The sequence below is a fragment of the Bombus impatiens genome, unplaced genomic scaffold, assembly GCF_000188095.3.
Source record: "Bombus impatiens unplaced genomic scaffold, BIMP_2.2 scf_0019, whole genome shotgun sequence".
NCBI lineage: Eukaryota > Metazoa > Arthropoda > Insecta > Hymenoptera > Apidae > Bombus > Bombus impatiens.
This window is the reverse complement of record NT_176438.1, coordinates 208,429-230,937: the sequence shown is the minus strand read 5'-3', so window position 1 is coordinate 230,937 and position 22,509 is coordinate 208,429. Positions and strand designations below refer to the sequence as shown.

The 22,509-nt window shown below is 36.1% G+C and overlaps 1 protein-coding gene and 3 long non-coding RNA genes across 4 annotated transcripts; 1 reads left to right on the top strand and 3 right to left on the bottom strand.

Annotated features, from left to right (window-relative positions):
• Positions 1-3,431: 3,431 nt before the first annotated feature.
• LOC100740244 (forkhead box protein A4-A-like) lies at positions 3,432-10,080 on the bottom strand. The gene is made up of 2 exons (XM_003484670.4): positions 7,763-10,080; positions 3,432-4,370 (listed from the first exon to the last, which is right to left on the bottom strand). The coding sequence occupies exons 1-2, from the start codon at positions 8,967-8,969 to the stop codon at positions 4,108-4,110; spliced, it is 1,470 nt and encodes a 489-aa protein (XP_003484718.1). The 5' UTR covers positions 8,970-10,080; the 3' UTR covers positions 3,432-4,107.
• Positions 10,081-10,351: 271 nt separating this feature from the next.
• Positions 10,352-12,529, bottom strand: LOC117151312. Its single transcript, XR_004461128.1, has 3 exons — positions 12,151-12,529; positions 11,491-11,684; positions 10,352-11,416 (listed from the first exon to the last, which is right to left on the bottom strand). It is a non-coding gene; the product is annotated as an uncharacterized LOC117151312 (long non-coding RNA).
• A 4,773-nt stretch (positions 12,530-17,302) lies between these two features.
• LOC117151432 lies at positions 17,303-17,954 on the bottom strand. The gene is made up of 3 exons (XR_004461348.1): positions 17,815-17,954; positions 17,518-17,746; positions 17,303-17,371 (listed from the first exon to the last, which is right to left on the bottom strand). It is a non-coding gene; the product is annotated as an uncharacterized LOC117151432 (long non-coding RNA).
• A 2,103-nt stretch (positions 17,955-20,057) lies between these two features.
• Positions 20,058-22,185, top strand: LOC105680264. Its single transcript, XR_004461040.1, has 3 exons — positions 20,058-20,188; positions 20,275-21,087; positions 21,247-22,185. It is a non-coding gene; the product is annotated as an uncharacterized LOC105680264 (long non-coding RNA).
• The last annotated feature ends 324 nt before the right edge of the window (positions 22,186-22,509 follow it).

Below are 22,509 nucleotides of genomic sequence, written 5' to 3'. Positions count from 1 at the left end.
AATACTCTAATGCGCATGTGCGACATTCTGCTGTATAAAATACCTAACAAAGATTTCTCAGTATCAATTATTTCTATCGCATATTAGCTTAAAATAATTGTAAAATATTTCATATTCCATAACACCAATTCTTATTACAGAACTATTTCGACACTTTAAAGAATGTTCATTTTCTACACTAAAATATCATGGCTGCAATTCAAGAAATTTTTAAAATGACTGTACGAGATCCGAGTTCTGTAGATGGCACTTAAAACGTTACGCATCACCGTGCGAATACAAATTTGTTGTTTTAGAAGTTTCAAGGTTTTAGTTTAAAACAATTTATTATTTTGTATATTTAATTACAATATTAAAATAATTAATAAAGGAATTAATTTAATTATCAAGGTAACTAGGAGGTAAGAGAGCAAACGAATTAAGCGTTAAAAAAGAAACAAATTTAAATTTCAATGTAACCTCAATTAATAATTATTAGGATTTTTGGCTATTAATGCTTTTCATATGATATACAGATATTTATCATATATTTAAAAATGGACAAAAATTAAACGCATTTATAGAAAATAACAAAATGTATAATATTAATGTAAAACACAAGAAAATGCAAATATTTTTATTTTTATATTATAGGACAAAATATTACCAATATTCCCCTAGTCTATTTATGCTCACCAAAATGAACATACAAAATATCCCACCAGTCTGAAATATCCTCGTTATTTCAAGTAATAAATAAAATTTTGTTATTTATTATTATTTATACTAAACATATATGTTTAGTATTATTTATAAAAGCTGTAAGGTTTAAAGTAATACATAATATGATAGCAATGGTTTCTTTACAAGTTAAGAAGTTGAGAGAATTTAAAACAGAGAAAATTCAACCTTGTTCTTTTAAATAGAATGATTTTTATGCTCAAATTCAATAAAAAGCGAATTCTAAGTGTAAACGTACTATGGTTTAAATTTGTCCTAAATGTTATTGTTCCTTGGATATTTGATTTTATTCATTTTATTACTTAAGTAATATTTTATTATTTGATTGTTTGATAATTAATATTTTATTTTTTATTATCTGAAATTTATATAGTCTGCATATATATGTCCATAGAAACAATTATTGCATAAATTTACAAAAATCATTGAAAAGGAAGAATTGAGAATTACAAAAGAAATAAATCTAAGAAGCAATGGTATTGGCGAAGATAATTTATTGTAAACAATAAGGTTCCTTTTTATTATCGACAATTTATGGTTGAACCTTTTGTTTCCTAATCTATGTAGTGTAAGTTGCGGAACGTTTGTTCCGACTTCGTCTAGCCTCGGATCGCATCGAGCAGTTTATTATTTTAGAGCGAACCCCTTCCTCTTGTATTCCTTGTCTTTCTTTATTCTTCACTCACCCTTCTTTAAATTCGTACCCTCTCTCTGTTGCTTCTTCTCTTTTTATGAACGCTTCGATAGCAAGGAGCTTTGAGATAATGCAGTCTCTCGAATTCTTTGGATCGCAGTTTTAAAAATCCACGTACATACGGCATTTCGTAGAAAAATCCGACTATCCTTGGACTTACACTGAAAGTCATTACCCTTTATTGTTCCCATTACTTTTGAACTTAGTAACAAGCTTTTTTATTTTACTCCACTACGCAGGATTTTCATCAGAATCATCACCCACTATGGACATACATGTATATGCGCTAGAAATAGACTCTTTAATTATTATGATTATGATATATTAATCTAAATATATAAGTTCGTGTGAAAGAAGTCTATGATATGATAGGTAGGTATAGTTACTATAAAAGGAAGTTATTATGATAGATAGATAATATTTGAATTTAACATTAAAATTACTGAATAAAAATCTCTTCGTTTACCAGATAACACTAACAAAAAATAGAGGGATAAGCTTTTTCCTTAGACAAAAATGTATTGCAGAAATGAGAACACCATGAACCACGGGCCAAAGATGGCCTGTCAACGGCGTCATTGAGTGACTTCGTTTACACCTCGTGCATATTCGTCGTCTGGTTTACGTGCAATCCGGATGACGCAGTGAGAAGTGGTTCTTTTCGTACCACTTTAGTATCTGGACCAGGCGTTATTGATTAAGGAAAAAATCGGTCGATAAACCCGCCAACGAAACGGGACAGGATACCATAAACCTTACTTCATAAAAAATGTGATAAGTAATATATAATTACAGTAATATGTAATTAATCCATTATATCGTTAAGAAATAATCATTTACTTAATAAAAGATTTAAAATTCATTATAGAGAATGGGAGAAAATTTTGATTGTAAAATAGTATGACAATGAGATTTGAATACACTACTAAAGGAAATCAGAGTAATTTTCATTCCTTCACGAGCAGAACCCGATCTGCGGATCGAAGAAGAGAAAAATCTTAATGCGAAATTAATGTCGGTTATGAATCTGTTTCGTGTAAGCCGACACCACATGCGATCCGCCATCTCGCATAACGTTCTCTAATTTATTACATAAGCAATCCCGCGCCTCTTGATTCTCTAAGCCGATTCAAGGAAATCATCGATAGATAGCGAGGCTCGACTCGTCAAAACAAAGGTCCATCTATCTGTAAGTGACGACGGAGCAATGAAACTCGTGGTTGCAATTATATTCAAGTATACCAGCACAATATATTTTACCCTAATCGTAAGTACATTGTAAACATATTTACCATATACTTGTATATAAATACAAATTGGAAAAAAGTAACAGGAAAGAAATGAAGGAAACAGTATACTCGAATTTAACATTCTGATTCATCTGCAAGTTTCCCATGCTTCTTTGTATCTCCTCCCTGACCGCGATAATAAAACCTGGATCAAGTGTCATCGTATTATTTTTGGACGTGACATCGAGATCGATAATCAAACCAAATTTTCGCGGAAAAGTGTGGCACGTGATTTATAGGAAAGCTGATAAAAGGAACCGGCAATATTTAAACACGTGATGAGAAAAAACTTTCCGAAGAAACTCCATATTACTCAAATAAGTGCATCCTGGCTAGCCGAAAGGAGCCTCTGACTTGTTCTTGTCATTTTTATGGCAGGGACCGGCAACAAGCTGTTCCAATAGAACTCTGTCGCGTTACTACTGCATAGAGCACGTAACTATCGTTCACGACCATATTATCTCTTTTTATAACCTTCCTAAGAAAGATCCAGGACTACTGGTTCGTTTCTGAGTCCTCGAAAGTAACAGTAGAATCTTTGCTGTTCGGTCCTTTTTACATCGCTTTTTTACAACGAAAAAAAAAAAGGATAAAAAGACGAAGCAAGTTTCTGAGATCGTAAAACTCGCTCTCTTCTTCGAGTCTTCTTTTCCTTTTTAAGTAAAAAATTATGGAAATTACCAAGGATTCAAATGAGTTTTATTTTAAATAAGGAATGATCGAAGCTATGGAAATGAAAATCGTAAAAACTTTAATAACAATTTGTCATACGGGCTAACAAAAAGCATAATGTTGTTACGCAAGATGACGCTAACAAGAACCGGAATTCATGGACGAGAAGTAGGGACTAGGAAAGAGAGTTTGCTGCTATCAACAAATCCTTTATCGTCACCGCAAAACCATTGTTTGACGTGATTAATATTTAACTCACTCTGATACATCATCGGCAGTTATAGATTGTCTTAATTCGTAGAAATATCTATTTCAAAATCACAATGTATCATCGTCGATCCACTAAGCAAGATGAAAAAGCGGCAAAATGTGATTCAAGCAACATAGAACTTTCTCCTACTGTTTTCTCCTTCTTATAGCAAAGGATGCTTTAATTCTACATCTTTGATTCGCGGCGAACGGCTTAAATTAGTAACATTTATTCGTAATTATAAATATAAATAGGATCTCAATCTACACTGTTATCGAAGCGATCGTTTGAAAAACAGATTTCTTCTTTTCTTTACAAACTTGTACATCTGCACTCGAATAGATTTCATTCGCAATAGAGTTTCAATAGTGAATATTGTTAAATATTCGTTTTACCGCACTGTTTCGAAATTTCGTCGACACTAACGTTACATCGTTAATAAAAAGTACGTTGTTCCTCTTTGTTTCAGATAGTCACACGTTTCACATACTGTATTTGATCTGATCGTAGTACGTTGGCGGTGTTGTGGCTGTATGATGAATGTTCGACGAAACTGTGCCAGGTATATTTGATATACTCAAGCCACTACTCAAGCTGCCGATATTGCTCAAGTTAAGCGAGCTTAGAGAGCTTAACGAGCTCAAAGTAACTGATCCGGCCGGATGACCAAAGTAGGATGGTTTGCGATCAATGAGTCCACCTCCAGAACTGTTTGAATTGGAGTTCGAGCATTGCATCTTTATACCTGAAACAAAAGTAAAAGAAAAACAATTTTGTAAATAATCTTTTCAATATTTTTTAATATTTGGAACTTTGTGACATTTCTAAATTTTACGATATTTCAGTGGAGAGTGGAGGTGGACCACACATGAAGGGACAAGAGGAAATGAAGAGGAGAAGTGAAAGACCTCATGATACGAAATCAGTCCTTGTATAGGTATGATAAATCCGAAGCTCCGGCAGCTCTCAAGTAGTTCTTCAAGTACGCACTTCACTCGTGTCTCGACTCCTATCTTTCTCTCTTTATTTCCCTCTCGTACTTGTTCATCTTTTCTTTTTTAGAAACTTTCCTGCATACTTATATTTTACATCTTTACGAAAACTATCAAATTCTGCCTTCATCAAGAAGATAAAGAAAAAAATGATACAAAAACGACATTAGATATTATCTAATCTGAATGACCTATAAGAAACGTAGCAATGCATACAGAAATCGTTATAGTTAAAAGTAAAATTATGCACGAGTTGATAATACCGAAGTAAAATCGCTGATAGATCGGTTTTGAAGGTAGCACGATTAAAAGCGAACGATGGCATCTCGATGGCAATTGGAATTTGGTTTAATTCCAGATCGAAGGCAAGTGTAACGAACGTCTTAAAACAGCGTCGTGTGTGGTCTCAATGGCAGTGCCGTCAGTCAAAATCTCTCTCGACCTCTCTACCTCCGTCGAATCCAAAGTTTTCTGGCTGCTTGAGCGATCTGTTTCTGCGCTCGTGCGCGCGAATTTCTCTGTCCTTTTCCTTTTCTTTCGAACACGGGACACGTACCGTGAATCGAAATACGATGGCAGTAAAAGAAGAGCACAGAAGCGGTTGCCTGAGCGAATATCAGCGCCCGTCGTTGCCAACAACGATGCCATAGTCGCGGAGTAGAGAGATCGGCTCCAGAAATACATCCCGAGACCGGGGTAGAAGAAAAAGAGAAAGAGGAAAACTGGGGCCTACCGAGGCGTCTGCAGATTGATCTCGTTTACACTTTACTGACTGAACGAGAAAAGAGAAGGAGGAGCAGGAGGAAGGGTGCGTGGGTGGTACGTTTATCCCTTGTCGATGCCATGGTGTATCGAGGTAGAGAGAAGGAATAGATTGTACTTATAAACGGGAGTGCGCGGATGAGAACGATCTGTTGATCTAGATAGCAAATATCGATTCTAGAGTAACCTCATCATAGATATCAGAGTTTTTAACCCTACACACAAATATTCATTATTCATAAATATCAAAACTATAATGAAGAATTGTATATCTCAATCACGAAAACACGTAAAAGTTAAAGTTTCCATGACAGAGGATTATCGGGAATTATGAATAAGCAACAAAAAGCTACTATTTTTAAAAAATAAAATTAAAATATAAAATATACGGGGAGTACAGTATTCTATAGAGTTAAAATTGATCTGCGTGAGTTTGATTTAGAAGAAATATTATTTAATTTTTTAAATGAAGAGTTGGATAAAATACTATTAGAGTCGTATAAATTTCGCAGAAGCTTACTATTAATTCATCATCATAGATAATATGTCTACATTGAGACCGCGGAACCACAGATCGAAGTCAGTTCCGTGGAAAGGTTTAATAAACGAACCAGCTAATGTTTGAGGTAGCTACATTCGATGTACTTAGATTAAAGAACATCTTGTTTACCCCACTTGTAAATGTTTACACGATAAGCGATTTGAGACCTCACTTACCAGCACGCGACTACCGGTAACTGATACAAAAAAACCGTGTATTTTCGTTCACTACGATCATTTGTTTACCACGCGATCGAACGTAGTAACTGTAGTAAACTTTTGCATTCACGAAATCGTTTCATTCATAAACGTAATGAATAGAACCAATGACTCTAGAACATTATTCTTAATACGTCTATCGTAGTATGTAAATCTTTGTAGCTCATAATACAACACGCTTAACGATACACAGAGTATTACAAGGTTGAACACATATATAGAATACATAGAATATTACAAGATTGGTAGAATATATAGAATACATGGAATGTTACAAGATTGTATAGCACCACGCTCGTAGTGAAACATTAGACATTAGCCATATTACGACATAGTTAAAGACTCGATGAATTTCTCTGAGCCTTTTACTGCCGAAAAAAGTGGATGTTTAACGAATGTGTAATTGCCGCCTCTGTGTTAACCGATTCGAGTTTCTACGCTAAATTAATCTAAACGGACGACAAGCTGAGATTTCGTGTCATGCCCCGTTACACGTATAATGTTACGAGTTACGAATTACGACTTCTCGCATGGGCGTGACAGAAATGTCACCCTGGCTAATAGGTGCTGTCAGCTACGGTGATTTCATGTCTGTCGGCTCCGCGCGAAGAGTACTTTCGACGGTGTTATTAAACGGAACTTGACTTTCAAATTTATTGACTTCTGAATTTTGACTTTGACTTTTAAATTTACGCTCTCAGGAAGTTGTTCCTTTTCTAATGTTATTTTTCATATTGCCTTACGGTGTATAATTAACAGTACTTATAATTAATATATAATATTTAACTATTAATGATGATAAAAATAATTTTCAGGTAAGTTTTCGGTGCATTAATCTCAAGTGGATCTTTTATTGGATTTCAAGCTTGGAAAATGTTCAAGACGGACCACAGTTGTTCTTGTGAAACTCGTCGAAGAACTTTTTAAACGACTAGACTATGGTTCTAAGGAAACTGGCGCCTGTATGGTCGTAAACAGTCTGCGATTTTCCATATGGCCCCCCGACTGTCGTGAATTGTCATTGTTGCCTTCGACTTAAGAAAATCTCCTGCTAGTCTTGCAACTCTTAATTACAAGATCAATATCTACACTTTCAGGAACGTATAAGCAGGGCCTTTAATTATACTCATTATTTATACTCAATCATACATTTCTCCAACTGTCTTTCTGATCTGAAAATTATGTACCTATTTTCTTATTTTGTTTAGTATTTTATAGCGAATCAATCATTGTATTAACAAGAAGAATTGAACTTATAATGAATCAACCATCCTATTACCTAGGAGAATTGTGAAAGGAACAAAGAACGTAGTTGGTATTAAAAGAACTGGAATTAAAATTACCAATGCAATGCATTCAATTCACCATGTTATTTTCTGTGCCCTTTTTCCAGAAATCTCCTCAATTATTGAAGTCTATTATTTAATTTCGACTTAAGTAAGTATACTCCTGACAGAGAAACCCAAACTAAAAACAGTTTCTTAATATTTCAATATCGTCTGATCCTCCAAATAAAATATACAATTTCAGTTATTTTCTTCTTTCGTATTCTCTTCATTATACCCATATGCGTATGTACTTACAACAGCTAAAAATTATCAAATAATATTAAATAACAACTTACCATTATCCGTTACAGGTGTCTGGCACCCACTGTGCGGCGAACTGACGTTTCCTACGGGACTGTTGTTGCCTGTCTGTTCTGGGATTCCCTGCATAGCGACGTTCACGTTGCTTCCAGTATTGTTGACCCCGGCGAGTCCGTAACCAACGTAATAATCTTGTCCAGGTGCTTGAGTAGTTGGTGCGGGATTAGACGGGCACTTATAGGTCATCATAGTTTCATTCTCCTTATAAACCGTCTCTGGATGATGCTGTTGATGATCTTTCACGGAGAACCCGTCCGTAGCTCTGTACGTCAACTGCTCCTGACTCCTCGCCGCATATCCAGGCTCGCTCTTAAATGCTACTATTTCTCCGTTTCTGTATACAGACGGTTCTCCAGTTTTGTATGTGACTTCCGTCGTCTTGTATGTTACTTCCGATATGGGCGGTGTCTTGTATGTGGCCTCAGGATAGGACCAATCAGCGGAGACCGCGGCACCAGGTGCTGCGTACATCGCATATTCTTGATAATTTTGATACTGATTTTGATATCCATTCGCGTATTCCATGGCTCCAGGTGTTAAATTTTCGTATCCGGGAGTCTGGACGCCTACTGGACCACTCGCAGAAAAGTATTGAGGATACTGAGGCTTCAAGGCTTGGCACTTGCGACGGAAACCTCGTGGTCGTCGACGAAAGCTTCCTTCTTCAAACATATACTCTGTCGAAGGATCAATCGTCCAGTAGTGACCTTTACCTGGTCTTCCTAAACCCTTTGGAAGCTTGATAAAACACTCGTTCAAGCTCAAATTATGGCGCACTGAGTTCTTCCAGCCTTGATAAGCGCCACGGAAAAAGGGAAAGTGTTGCTGAAGAAACGAGTAGATCTCTGAAAGGGTTAATCTCTTTCCTGGACTCGCCTGAATCGCCATTACGATCAGTGCTATGTAAGAGTACGGAGGTTTCTCTTGGCGCCGAGCTCCAGGCTTCCTAGGTAACTCTGTACTGGCAGGGTTACACATCAACGGATCTAAACTCTGATCTTGGTTCAGACTGTTGGACATCGACAAATTGGTTCGAGGTACCACCGATGTGGAATTGGAATGAGCTACGGTAGACTGGTCTTGGATATGTAGATTCGAGTCACTTTCGTTCTTCATCGTGACTCTCGCGTTGTCCACGTTGCTTCCGCGAGGAGTCGACGGAACGATTACCGTTTGATCCATGAAGTCCGTCGAGACCAGTCGTCACGCTGTAGCGAACATTCTAAAACTCACAACTATAGTCCATTCACCTCACTGTAAATATCCTTAGAAATCTAAGGTGTATGTCTAGTTGTATATCTATGCTATTCTAACCACAATAATTTCACGAATTCCAATTCCAACGTATCTCGTACCACGGTAAATATGATTTGAAAAATGATCCGTAAAATTTTTAATGTCTTCCAGCAGTAATTTCGTACGTATACTGTCCTTGTCACTCTCACTATCAATCGCAACTGCGAACACGATCGAGTTTCGCTGTATTTACCGTTTATGTTTGCTGCATCGGCCGTTCCCACACGTCGTGGACGAATTCGTGTGGCGGCCAAGCGTAATCACAATAAGGAGGAAAGAGGCCGTTATTTACGTGTGCCCGATGTAAATTGTTTGCACGAACGGTGGGGTCAATTATTTAGACTTGCCACTTGGCAGACGTTGCACTGATGCGCCACTAAGTGTTTTCGGATGACTGGGCCTCGGGATCAACTCCGGACCTGGTGGAAGCTTGGTACGTCGCGATGACGCGAACCACGCCGTCACGAACCAACCTCGTCCCCGGTAGGCGTGATGAACCGAGGGGACGTGGCTTGACTTTTCATTGGTCGATCAACAGTGTACGATACTAAAGCTCGCGTTCACGACCAATAGCGACTGGTTTCTACTACGATGTCACGCCTGATAGAAATAAGCTCCGGATACTGAGAACAACAATCGGGCACGCTGTGATTGCTCGACGAGAGATTGAAACGAAGAAGATTGCATAACTTTCCTCATTCTCGTTGTTGCAGTGAGATCTCGACGGTGTTTTGTTAAATTAGAGCTGATTTAATTAGAGAAAGAACATGGAGATTTGTGCAAAATGTTTGGTGTTAATTCTTTGCATACCAGTGTTATATGAACGATATTCTTTTATCAAGAGGAGTCTTTAAAGTCCTACATGGTTTCTCTTCATTATTGCATTAGTTCCTGTTATTGTATTTTTGTTGTGGCTGCAAACCTGCAAGTTCTATTAGTATTATAGATTCTGTATTCTGTTATGGTTTTTGAGTGATTCTACTTTACTTGGTATGTTAAGGATTAACATTGGATGGAACTTTGATGGCCTAGAAAGGATCCCATCTTTGTTATTAGTTTTAATTAGTTATACACATTATGGACATAAAAAAAAGAATATTTCAAGAGAAGTTGCTCGTCAGTGTGATATATTATTTTCACGTAATGAAAATGGGATTGGATTTATCGATCTTTCAATCTCTATAAAAAGATTATAATTAATTTCCGAATAATTTTACTCATAATATGGTACTCGTGAGTTAAATAAGACGTTCCATTTTATTCTCTTGTATTTTCTGATAACTGTTTTCGTTAATCCTAAGAAAATGTAGGTACTCAGAAAAGTGGAAAAGATATTGCATATATATATCTTAGTTAACAGAAACAATGCATAATTACCGATATTCATTTTTCGGTGAAAAACTACAATTTCCTTATTTTAATGGTATCTACAGAAGCGACTAACTCGCGAGCAATGAGTTTTACAATTTCAGGATACGCGCTTGCAGACGGTACGAAAAAGCTCGAAGAAACGATTGGTTCACCTGTTGACCAACGAGAAGTTAGAGCTATGCTCCGCCCGATCATAGAACCGCCCTCCATTTTCTGTTTTAAGTTCCTCTCGGAATTCGTACATCATCGATTATCCTGAAATTAGGGCTGATTATCTGGAAATTTTACTCGTGATGTCAGTTCCCGACAGATCTTAAGCGTCATCACGCACTTCCGTTCGTGGAACACAAAATGTCGGACTTCCATTATACCTTCTCATTTCACTTGAATCACATTTCGATGAAAAAGCAAAATTGTTGTTAACACGTTCGCGATTTCAAGAACTAATTGTGCTTTTCACCTGAAAATTGTGTGAAATTTTCTGGCGAAAGGCATAATTAATTCCCGAAATCGCGTAGAGCTCCACATTTTGAAGATCAATGTGAATAGGTGGAAAATCTTCTTACAAATTTTTTAAGTACTGTATGCTACATAAAAAAAGATGTACATACGTACTTGTTAGTATTAATTTTATACTTCGAAAGAAAAGAAGTGCAATTCATAAAACATGTACGAATGGAAGACACAAATGATCTTCGAGAGCTTCAATGTGTCGACTTTATGTTACAAACCGCGGATATTGCGTTGGTACTGATTCTTGAATGAGAATGGAATAAAAATGATCCGTACTTTATCTTTTCAATGGCGTTATGTCAGCTTATTATGATTGTTTACAATTACGCCAATGAATTGAAGTGTCTTATCGCATCTGGTGAAAGTATCATTGTCTATCACAGGAGAAAAAGTATTATTTTCTTTTATTAAATTAGATTGTTAGATTATTGCGTAGATATGCGCGAAATCTAAAATTATACAACCTTGTGTTATTAATAATATAGATGATATATAAAATACGTATCTATATATAAGTACTTACATATAATTCATTATGAATTTCGTAGTCGATAACGTAAGACGTCGCTTTGTAATATTTACGAAGGAAGTCTCTAAACTTTCTTATCATAGTGTTCTCGATCCAATGACCCGCTGCGCATTAACTCGTTGATCGCAGTCAATCGAACCAAAGTGTTTACATATCGATACACGTGACGAGGTATCGGGTAACTGGTCCTGAAAGAATTGAGATCGACGTTTATCAACGATCACGATTCTAAGTACGTGCCTCGTTTCATTAGAATCTCCTGATGGTTTTGATCCATATAGGCTCTTCTATTTAGGCCTTTTTATTTAAAATCTCCTAATTAATCTAACAAAATTGCAATAAACTCTATACGAAATTAATCTTAAATGATTCCAAAACCACTGTATAGAATAATAATATCCAATAATAGTAACAATATTACAATATAATAATTACAATCCAAAGATAAATATATAACAATGCAAACATCGCTAAAAATCTCTCTCTTGAATTTTTATCGTTATCATGTAAGTTATGCAATATTTAGAATTGAAATTATAATTCAGTGAAAATTGAAAACGAAATAGCAGATTAAATTACGAAGAACGAGTCTGAATATTTCCTAGCAATTGTTCTCTATTTATAATAATGAAATTCCAAGAAACATATGGAAACCTGGAAGTGGAGCATCGAGAGGGCAATTATTTAATGTCATCCAACGTCTATCCGGTGATATCGTACGCCCTGAGCTCTCTAGACCACGAATTCTCAAGAAGTTTGTTTGCCTTACAGCGAACGAACCGACGAAAGAGAAGCGTCACGGCCATCTTGTCTTTGCCTACTTGAAATCGTGCAACGTGTGTTTCGTGGTTCTGTTAACTCTTTGCCACACTGCTCTGAATGTCTCTCGCTACATACTTCTTCTATAAATCCAATAAAAATTAAAAATTAACGGAAACGTACTTCCAAAACGTATATAGCTTCTGACTGTAAAAAATACTGTAAAACAAAGTAGCTACATTTTTTTCAATTAAATTAATTTAGAAATTATTCTGACAAATTTAAACGTTAGCCTGATTTAGAATAACGTAGCTTTTAAAACATCTTTACACTTATAAAGAAATTAAAACTGAGTATTTTAGTATACTCTTTCAGATTTATAGAATATTTAATAGTGGACCTCGTGACTTAAGGGTTGAAAGTGAAGTACTCGCCCTTCCTTGTTGAGAGCACCCTCCGAAGAACATTTAGAAGTGTTTACCATTTTACTGCTTCCAAGATTTCCCCGTGTCGTTTTCTGCGACAGTCTCAAGTGCCACTTGAAAAAAAACTTAATTCAGTTCTTCGAGATATCTAGGAAAAAAGGAAAGAACACGTTAAAGCGCAGAGACCAGAGTCTATCAGTGTCTCTATATGTAGCTACATTACAAGAAAGAAGATTATTATCTATGGAAGGATTTAATAATTATCGTTCACCGTAAGAAAATAAGCGTCTTAAGTCTACGTAGCGTCCTTTGAAGGCCTCGAAACGACCATTTCTTTCTTTCTCAATAAACAACGCCACTCTTGGGGCAAATTGCGACAGTTCCGGATCAGTTTTTTTAAGATAAAACGGGGTACAAGGCGCCGACGACCAAGACCACCCGAAGAAAGCCAGTTTCGGTCGCACGTGTTCCCGTAGGAAAACCGCAGACCGGAACCAGACATTACAGGCTGTCTGTCTCACGTGCACGTTACGAACTTTCTCGTCTGTTTACATCCGGCGTCGCGGCCATTTTGATTCCTCCGGAGATTCGCTTTCTAAGCAAAAAAGCTTCAAGTTTCAAGATCTAGCAAATTTTGTCCTGGTCATATAGATCTCTTAATAATTGTAGACTACAGCAGAATAGGATTGTGCGACTTCTTTCGTATAGCAGAATTTCCATTTAGATTATGGGAACATAGATTCCATATGTGTAAGTTAAAGATTATCGTCAAAATTTTCATTAAGTCGAACAATACATAAAGATAGAAATATTTAAGATTGGATACTTTACATAATAAGATTCCAAACGTGAATTCCTGCGAGGCAAGTTCAATTTGAAAAGAGATATTCTTGTTTCTTCCTAATCTCGGAGAGATCTTAATAGATAGCGAGTAGAAGAATCGTTTTTGGTCAGTGATGTTGGCTAATTCGTTCGCGTGCTTCCGTTTCGTCGATTCTTCAGGGATTTACGCGATCCGGCTACACGACGAGACCGAAGTTAGAGTCTCACTGCTTGTGGAGAACACGTGAGGCCCTGACGGCCACCCAAGCGGCCATCAGACGCGCCGACGATATTCTCTGTTTACACAATACCGTAATTTTATACCGCCGATCGTGGGTGCACGTTACGAGCCTTACGTTCCTGTCGCATCTTCAACCCTATGCTCACCACCAGATCTGTTCGCGTACCTGTTCAATCCAACAATCGTTCTTTTTACACTGTAGATTGAAGATTACAAAATTTATCGAAAATAGTTTACATAATTCAATCATATATAGTATAAATTAAAAATATTACACTTGTTCCCAATTTTTGAACGTTTGTTTGTTGATCAAGTGTGAGGAATGATGATACTTTGCTCGAAAAGTATACATTAAGTATGATGTATGGTTGAATACATTAGTTGCACCTCGAAGTGAAAACAATTCGGCTTCTTTTAAGGAAACGGATATCTTTTTTCTGGTAACGTGTCCCTGTTTTGATTGGGTCTTAAACTGTATTCAAGGCAAACAATTTTGTCTCTTCTCTCTTTTGTTGTGCCTCATCCCGGCCGCGAGGGAACGTGACGCCCGGTAAGTGGAAGGGGTAAAATGGAGCAGCACGTGGTTGCCATACCCGACGCCTTGCGTTCGTACAGTACACCAATCTTCGAATCCTGTTAGTTAACCAGAACGAATAGAATTTCCTTAATTACGATAGTTACAGTTTATATTATATCATAACTTTCTTCGATTAGATCTGAATTCTGAAAAGAATGGAATATTATTTAGTATAGGGTTTTCCAAACTTTTATGGCCCGAGAGCCACTCTTAAAAACGATAATTTCACGCGTCTCACTGGAAGATCATAGGAAGCGTAATTGTCATCGAGAATTGATTGATAAGCAATTCGAAATTGGTTTGATACAAATCAACGAGTGGAGAAGAACTAGGCAGAAATAGTAATTCACGTATGATGCTTAAGTGAAATGACTTTGAATTGATGAGTAAAATTCATAAATCTTCTAATATCAAATGATATGAAATTATATAAAATTTTCATTAACTCTTAACTAGTAGATATCGTTAGGCTATTGGGGACTGTAGCAATTTAGGGATAAATTATTTAGCTTTTGCAATGTTTAATTCAATTTAATTTTATTACTAATCTCTACTACGGAGAATGTAAAATAAATAAAAAAATCAAATATTCTAAATTTTACTAATCTATCGTGAATTATTTATAGTGGTCTATAACCCAACGATACCATTTAATACGAAATTATTCTGGTTTCAATATTTATGAATAAAAATGCTTCTCTTTGTTCTTATCTCTTTAACAAAATCCTTCCAGATGATACGACGTTACGGCGTTTAAGATACTTTAAATTTCATCTATATATTGTCATCTACATGCTAGCCAGCAACGTGAGTGTCACCACCCAGGTCGTAGGTACTCGATGGCGATACGCTTTTTCCCACGAGAATTCTTGAAACGTTTCGTAGACAGTAGATGGACTGTTTTTACCACTTCAGAAGATCGATTAGCATTCAAGAGGCACAGAGACATTGGGTGAAAAGGTACTACGTCTGAGTTGGAGGTCGCGTGCAAATCATCCACGGATCGATCTATCCAGAAGCTCGTAAATTTCCGTTGAACCGTTGGTTCGTCCTGGTTTCTTCGGGCGCCGTATAACTCCCTTAGATTTCTGCAGTCCATCCTTGGCGTACAGTGTCTGGATAGTGTTTCTTTTGCGTAAGATCAGGCTCGTCGGTGGAACAGGCCGAAGAGGAACGGAGAGAGAAGACCAGCTCTCAAAATAAGACATGTTTATCCGCTGATGCTGCTATTTTGGAAAGCGCGCAAGTCCCTCTCCTGTACGCGTAAGTTTCTATCGGAAGCTCCCCTTGGTTTCCTGCGGATACTCCACGAAAGCTCGGATTTCACGGTGTTCGTACGATCAAACGGCACTTTTCTGAAAATTTTCATATTTCTTTTCATTTAGATTGTTCCTATAAATGTGTAATTTTTCTTATATTAGCAATTCATTTGATTTTCTCATAAATACGTTTAATCCTTTTTAGTTTGCGAAGGAATTGCAGTAATATTTTTGTTGATTATTTTTATACCAAAGTTCGTTGGAGGTGAGTAGTAATAGCGTTTGTCTACGAATGAACGCCTTCCTGCTGCGTAGAAATTTTTCACTAACCGGGCCGCACCCCCGTGGAGACTGGTTGTTTATGCAACGTGTGTACCCCACTTAATCCACTGTTTTAGTGTTTAGATCTCGACTACCGTAGGGGGTTGTTCTGACACGACCTCTCCGAGATTCCGTCGTCTTGGGTCTTCGGACTCTTTTTTCCCCTCCTGTTTTTTCCTTTCCCGCGAAAAAGAAGAAAGGCAGAAAGAAATGGATACTTGTGTACACGATTTAATTTTCTAAGTACCGGCAACGGTATTACATACAACCAGCCAAGCATTGGGGTTGTAAATCATAATGAGTTTGGGAAGATATAAACAGAGATAGCAATACCAAACATCTTACTAACCTTGTTTGAAGATTTTAACAAAATAAGGAACTTTTTTATAATATCCTTTCCTTTCAAAATTTTGTTTAATATTTGATCATGTTTTGTTCATCTGTTAAACTCTATATTCCCTATAAAATGAAGTAGGTGCATAAGTATATCATTTAATGCGTTGAAAGAATGTTGTTCAACGCTTGATTACGATGATATACGTCATAATATACATACATTCTTTATAGAAACTTTCTCATGATATAATTCGAACGATTTACTGTTCGCGCTACCACAATGTTTAGGCAATTACCATTGGAATCTGTAGCCGGACGCTTTATTTCATATCATTCACAAGGCTACGATTAATATTCCCTCATAACCTGGAAATAACATCTTGACGCGATAATAGAAAACGAATAACAGGTAATCGCGAAATCTACGGAACATAAATTACGCTCGCCCTGATATACCCCTCTCTTCGTGCTCGTTCGAGTTAGAACGAAGAGCGTTACAGCTGCAGCCATCTTGCCGGACCGACGTTTAACGGCATCGTTAAAAATTAACGACCGTTTGTTAAAAGACTCGGTCTACCGGAATAGAAACTGAGCACCGTGAACATACTGCGGCCTGCGTTACGAGTCGATGGTAACTACGCGCGATTTTTCAATTTATCAATTAGCCAACTGAAAATCATATTGGTATAAGATACATGTTGAGAGTTTGGACATAATCATATATTTTAACTTGCGACCTTGGGATACCTGGTAGAATTATACAGGCGTATAAAGGATCCTTTGTAATTTTTCTGTTTGGCAAATCATACATATATTGCAATATCCCCTACTTTTTATTTTAATTTTTCTTCTCTCACAATTGATTATTTTATACTTGGTCGTCTAAAAATCATAGATAATATCAGATATGGTTTAGCTTTTAAATGTATTATGCTTTTAATATTATAATAAATTAAATTATAACTTTATTCTGTGTTACGACACATTTTCATGGTCTGTAAAGGTATAATCAATTTTTTACTATAATAAATACAGAACGATATTTTATGAAAGCTAGTGGTAAATTGGCTTACATCACTATGTTTCTTAACCCTCCAATTTTTAAACACCACTTCGGACGAAATATCTTTAAGCACTGAAAAATTATTTATTTATTGATAATTATTAAACAATACAGATTTTGATATCGATAGTAAATAAAAATATGGTAGGCTACATAAATAGTAATTAAGTAATAATTACTATCAATATATGTAATATTATAGACATGTATATACTTACTTATTTAAAGATGATCTAAAGGGGCGTAAATATTATATAGGTTAGAAAACACTATGAGTTAAGCATTTAAATCGAGCGATGTTCTCTTCATAGTAATGCTTTGAATCGATCTTAAATCGATGGTTTTCAGCAACCGCAATCTTTGCGAACCGAACGCCATCTTCTAAGAATCTTCTTCGATGAACCGGAAGTTATAAATCTTAACTCTTTCTTCCACCATTCGCCCTTCCTATCGATGAAAATCTTTAAGACAGATCTTCTTAAAGACGCTGGTTGTAAAGTAACTAAGAAACTGACAATACTTTCTCCGCCACCTTATGTTTACAAGACAGAGTATCGTTACGAGCTTTCGGACGTGAACCATCTGTTTGGACTGTCCAGCGGGAAGATGATACCAAAAAAGTATCTTTCTTTCCTGCATCTTAGTTTTTGCGTTATTCTCGTACGATTCTTCAAGGAAATAAGAATAAAAATAATTTTTAGCTTTTTTACAATTCTATTAAATTGTAATATTAGTAATAAGAGTCGTTTCCTTTCTGAGTTTATATGCGTAAATGTCTCAATCAGAACCATATAAAATGCTTCACAGCAATATAAATACGAAATAAATTACTATTAACTGAATGACAAGAAGAAGCTTCTTTTTAGATAATCTAGATTTAAAGTGGTTAATTTCATACAATCTGTTATCGATATAGCAGTTCACACATTTTGAAAGTGAGTTACAGTCGACAAAGTAGAAACAAATAATGATAGCACTTGAACGTTGGTAAAGTAACTTTCATTTTTCTTTACTCCATCATGCTGTCTAGGGAAATCTACTTTATCGACATTATAAGATGCGTTTCCACCTTTAGATGTCACCGAATACCTGTATTGATAATTAATCTAATCAATATATAATAATATTTCAATATAAATCATGAAGGTGAAAATATACACATATCATAATAACAATTATACTATTTGAATCTTATACAACTTAAAGAATAAAAAGATATGAATTTCAGGAATCTGTCAAGAAAACATTCAATTTCTCACAAAGACTGAACTCATTCTTACTCTGGGTATTGAAAAATTAAAAGATTACATGTCGTAAAAATTCATAAAATTATGTGATACTTGGCATAATACGCAAAGTTGAGTTCTTAAATACTTTATCCCAGACTAAATAAAAACATCGTTCGAACCCCCTGTTTCAACCTGTTCACCGACTGATTTCGTATATTTTCTGAATCAATATTGAACCTTCCGCGTGACCTTGGCACAACAGGTAGGTTAGTTAGATCGAAACAGGTCTTGCTCATCGCTTCTTTTTCTCTTTATATTTTTACTGAACGAATTATAGTCATTTGTTCTCGATATCAAATTTATGTCCGTCAAAATCTTTCGTCTTAATGATCGATGGGCCAGTTTTCAATACCCAACCAACTATAATGCGCGATGCAATTTACATATGAATAGAAACACAGTGAGTCGACGAAAATATTTTTTCAGTTGCTGAGTTGCAAGTTCGCTGAAATAACCCTTTGCTTAATTCTACTCGTTCTCTTTTTTCTACCGATTATCAGGTGCAATTAAGAACTCTTTTTTTGCGTCAACGTTTTGCAATATTTTGATAATGATGCTATAACTCGTTACGCAATCTTTTTTTTTGGGAATGAAAAAATTTTAGCCCATTAAAAACCAACATTACGTTAACACAACATTTTACTTTCAAATCTTTAAATTTTCAAATTTTTAAATTTTCAAGTTCTCAGATTTTCAGTTATTCAAATTTGCTATTTTATAGTTACCTATTTTTTACATATTACCTCATTCCATGTTCCTTAATGGTTTAATACTTATATTTAATGATTTAACAATATTTTATTAATCAAAAAGAAGATAAGATAACTATATACTTTACTTTCCAGCAATTGTGGCTTCTATCATTTTCCATCTGTAATTCTCGATACAGAGAGATCGTTATCAATATATTACGATCTTTCAGAGAGACTTGTAAAATAATGAAAAGCGGAGCCATTGAGAATGAAAACAGTCACTTCACGGCTTAAGGACAATTTCGAGGAAAGCGTCTCAAGAGTTTCAGTTGAGATGTGAAGAATAAGGTAATTCTGTAGGTAAGGTTGCCAAGAAGGTCGTGGTAAAAAAAATAATCGAAACGTCCTGGAAGCCATCACAATTAACATAGCTGGCAATAAAATAGAAAACGTATGAGTACACATGTCACGCCAAGTCTAAATATTCGATTTCGTTTCTGCCACTTACGAATCCTTCGAGTGTTCTCACTCTTGAGCTAAACGTTGCCACTTAAGGAATCAACTTGCGCCACTTTCTGCTCCAAAATGAAAGCACTTTTCTTTTATCGAATATTTTCGCTTAATGGCGTAAACGACGCATATATAAGCACAGAATAATTTCGACAATAATCGAATTTATAATTCAGTTTTCACCAGTTGCTATTCTTATTTTTAAATTCTGTAGTTTCTTCATAATTCAGTCAGTCACATTAAATTTTTATTTGTAGATATAGAATTCGTAATTCCAACAATACTTGGAATTTATTATGCAACTTACCTTTTGTCACCCGATATGGTTATGTTTCTAACCTCTCTACCATCCAGTATTTTGGAACGCACCGCAACTACACCTATATGCTTGTTAGCGAGTATGAACGTCATCCGTGAATTATATCGTACTTTTTGTTATCGAACAAGAGAGAGAACTAATTTGGACATCTAAATTTGCTTTCAGTAAAACATGCTACGAAGAACATTTGTTTCTGTTCAGAAGGGAGTCTACACCGTGTAGGTAGGTGGTTGGCACGAGAAAACCTCTACTCCAGCCATCTGGAACGACTTAAAACACCAAAAAGCACGAGAGAAAAGAACGAACTAACCATCCATGGTCCTTCTCGATGTCCTTTTCTTTGGCCTCGTGCCCTTTCCCTATCTGCGTTCGGAGATGTACGTGCACAGAAAGCGACGAGTCGGATCTAAAAGAACGGTCAATATTTCCATTGACAATGTGGCTAGATTAACTTGTAAATGGGTGTAGATTAACGTCTGGATTATGGATTTGATGTGAAACAGTGCCACCAGTCGCTGAATGAGAGAAAAGGACAATTTGAAAGTTGTCATTTAGCATAACCTACATCAATCTTTGGATTAGACGGATTTAGTCGAATAACGCCACCAGTCGACTTGACGAATAATCCTTTCTTATCCACAACTGCCAGCCTAATTTAGGAATTATTACTCAAATTTTTACTCATGCTATTTTCTAACGGGATTTTTGTTAAAGATAAGTAAAATGAATGAGGTAATTCACGTATAGTTTATTTACATATATATAATAAATACAAATATGAAATAGGTTACAAACACAATTATATGAAGTATTTCCTTAAAGGAACCAAGAGCCAAAACTGGAGATGAAAATAAGTATAGATGCAAAATGAATGGAAATAGATAGATTAGTAGGCCTCATTGATTCCGACAACGAGCCCCAATTTCCAAGACAGATTCATACTATTCATACAGAAAAGATTCATACTAGCATATTTGGGTGAGTACAAAAATGACCTGAACAACCGTCAATATTTATAAACGCAATAAGATCTGCGAAAATCCCAAACGGTTGTTAACAAGAAAATTGTTTATAAAATTCAATAGCACAGATAAAACAAATAAAAAGACGTAATAATTTACATCATATAAATTATAGTGTCCTTCAAGGAAGAGGAAGGAACAGAGGAAGTCTAGAAGATTCGTGAAGAAGACGGAAGGAGAGAGAGGCCGGAAAGAAGGTAGAGAAGGAAGAGAAGAACATCAAAGAGAAGCGACAACGGATACGCGTAAACCTTGAGCTGCGAATGCCGAAAAACCGACAGAGGTTCGAAGTAACTGACGCGTTCTCGGGAAAACTCATCAAAGAGCCGTGGATGGATAAATGTAACCGCCCGTTTAGCGTGAAACCCCTCGCTAATTTTAATTGCTGCCTGATTTACGTCTCGATACGTTCCTTTTCGCTCTTCTATTTTTTTCTTCTCTCTCCACTTCGTGCTACGAAGATCCCCTACTCCCCAGTGCTTTTCGCACATATGGGTAGACGTGGACGTCGCAGCAAGGAACTCGTTCTGTGGCCGCGAACGCGACGGCTCCCGTGAAAAAATGATAAATGCCTCGAAGACAAGCGGATACGGATTACTGTGATTTGTCGGTACTACAGGGCGACGATTTGTCACGGAATTTAATTACAGATGCCGCGAGGAGTGGTCTATGTGTTTACCTGACATACGACCTCATGTAACTGTGGTTATATGGTACAAGACATAAATCACATGCTATAGAATTGTTCTCTAGTTCAAGTGTTTGTAGATGTTAAACGATACAAAATTGAGAGGAAACAAGACATAGATACATCGAATTTTTATGAATTTTTCAGAAAGCTCAAAAACTACGGTCACTGAATTATTAAGAAATGCAACTGTCATGTGCTCTTATTGAATGAAAAAGACACATAGACTTGAGATGAAGCTCTGTACATAATTGGTGAACAAAATTTCTTTTGTCTTGATATTTTTCGCTATGAATTCTTACTTCTCATAAATTCTATTTCCTGTAAGTCTTCCTTTGTAACTTACATCTTACATAATAAATTTAATTTCAGAAAGTAAATGAAATGGAAAAAAGGAGAAGAAAAAAAGCGAATTCGTGTTGTGCACTGTCAAAAGGAGCAAGTCTCGTCGATATCTAAGTTCTATCTGTTTTCTAGTTCAGGCATATATATTTCAGTACAGAACTAGATTCCATTTTTCTCGCACGGCATTCTACCTTTCATACGTACCCAAGGGAACACGGAAGCGACCTAAGTGCGGACGCAATATTCAGTTTGGTTTGATGCCACAGTCCGTCACCCCTGCGGCTGTTTTCAGACAAAACAAAGAAACCCATCCCCCCCCCCCCACGTCTATATTCCCTCGTTCCT

Excerpts from the sequence above, each read along its gene's own strand:
- LOC100740244 (XM_003484670.4), bottom strand. The coding sequence starts at position 8,969 with ATGGATCAAACGGTAATCGTTCCGTCGACTCCTCGCGGAAGCAACGTG. Across the intron at positions 4,371-7,762 it reads GACACCTGTAACGGATAATG|GTATAAAGATGCAATGCTCG; the intron begins GTAAGTTGTTAT and ends CTTTTGTTTCAG.